Source organism: Neltuma alba, unplaced genomic scaffold (genome assembly GCF_004799145.2).
Source record: "Neltuma alba isolate B1F8T4 unplaced genomic scaffold, ASM479914v2 tig00012772_pilon, whole genome shotgun sequence".
NCBI lineage: Eukaryota > Viridiplantae > Streptophyta > Magnoliopsida > Fabales > Fabaceae > Neltuma > Neltuma alba.
The window spans coordinates 334,207-335,583 of record NW_021637180.1 but is presented as its reverse complement, the minus strand read 5'-3'; the positions used below and the strand labels follow the sequence as shown (position 1 = coordinate 335,583).

At 37.5% G+C, this 1,377-nt stretch overlaps 1 protein-coding gene across 1 annotated transcript; it reads right to left on the bottom strand.

Annotated features, from left to right (window-relative positions):
* Positions 1-697: 697 nt before the first annotated feature.
* LOC114730879 (uncharacterized) lies at positions 698-1,072 on the bottom strand. The gene has a single exon (XM_028917982.1). The coding sequence runs from the start codon at positions 1,070-1,072 to the stop codon at positions 698-700; it is 375 nt and encodes a 124-aa protein (XP_028773815.1).
* Between the last annotated feature and the right edge of the window lie 305 nt (positions 1,073-1,377).

The following is a 1,377-nucleotide window of genomic DNA, read 5'->3' as shown; positions in this document are numbered from 1 at the left end:
ATATGTGTTGACTTTCCTGAATTACTCTTTTTAATCATGTGTACTAGAACTATTTTTTGATGGAAACAATGTCTTATGACCAATAAGGATCTTTTATGGGGGAAAAATAATAAATTTGAAAGACAAAGTGAACTACGGTATTACATTTAGGATCAAATTTAATCTCTAACTAACTCTTATATTAAGAATGGAAGGTGATATTTTACATTACAGGATTTTTGCCATCTTTGAACATTTCTACACAACACAGGCCATTCGCACTTGCTTACAACAAAACAAGAACGGTGAATATGCATAATACATAGTTGACCTCCGGCCATTGGATCGTATATATATTGGTACTTCCTCCTAAATCCTTTTCTATAGTCCTTAATACATACAAATGACGTAAAAGCCTTCTTCATAGATTATATTAAATTAATGTATCCAGGACAATTTTAAAAATCCATCAAGCATGCATTAATATAAAATATAATTTTTAATCTAAAACCAGAACGATTGATCTACGTACCTTGGAAGTATGGACTCATCTTCTTCAACAACGAACTGACCTTGATGTCTGGAGCATTGAGTATAACCTCCACCTTTCGCAACTTCAGTTCTTGTAACATCAGCAGCCTGCAATATTTTCATCATTGTCTTAGGGCCCAGGATTTACAGACCCATTGCTCCATTAAGTGCTCTTTTAGCAAGCGAATCAGCGATGCCATTCCCATCTGAAAGACTTGGATATCCACAAACCAATCCCCTCTAGCATCCCTTTGATTTCCATGATGAGAGCAATATCCTTGTGCATCTCAGGGACTTCAAATTTGATCAATCGAACAGCCTCAGCGGAGTCGCTTCTCAAGATAACATCTCCAGTACCAGCGTCCCAAGCGCCTTTGAGACCCATCAAGCAACCCCATAGTTTTCCTGTGAGGGTATCTCCGCCACTTAATTTCAGAAAAAAAGCCTCCTTCATACAATTGTTGCCATCTTTAAGAACGCCTCCACAAGCTGCGTTGTCATCTAAATGAGAATAGGCGCCATCTACTTCTACAATAACATCATCAGGGACTATAACCTCCATTGTTGATGTCTGGATCAATCTTCATGTAGTTATTGATGATACTACAACCTTCGTCCCTTGTTCTTCGCCATACTTCAACATCTTCTTTACATACCGCTCGCCACCCACACTACCTTATTTTCATCCTTGGTGACTTATTTTTTATTTCATTCTGAAAGCAAAATACCATTTGGAATCCGCTTGTAACCAAAGAGGAACAATGAATATGCAACATAAAAAGCTGAGGACTCCCAGCCGTATATAAATAAGCTTGACGAATATAATGCCAAGTTGAAAATTCATCATTAGCAAATCTGCAACCCCAA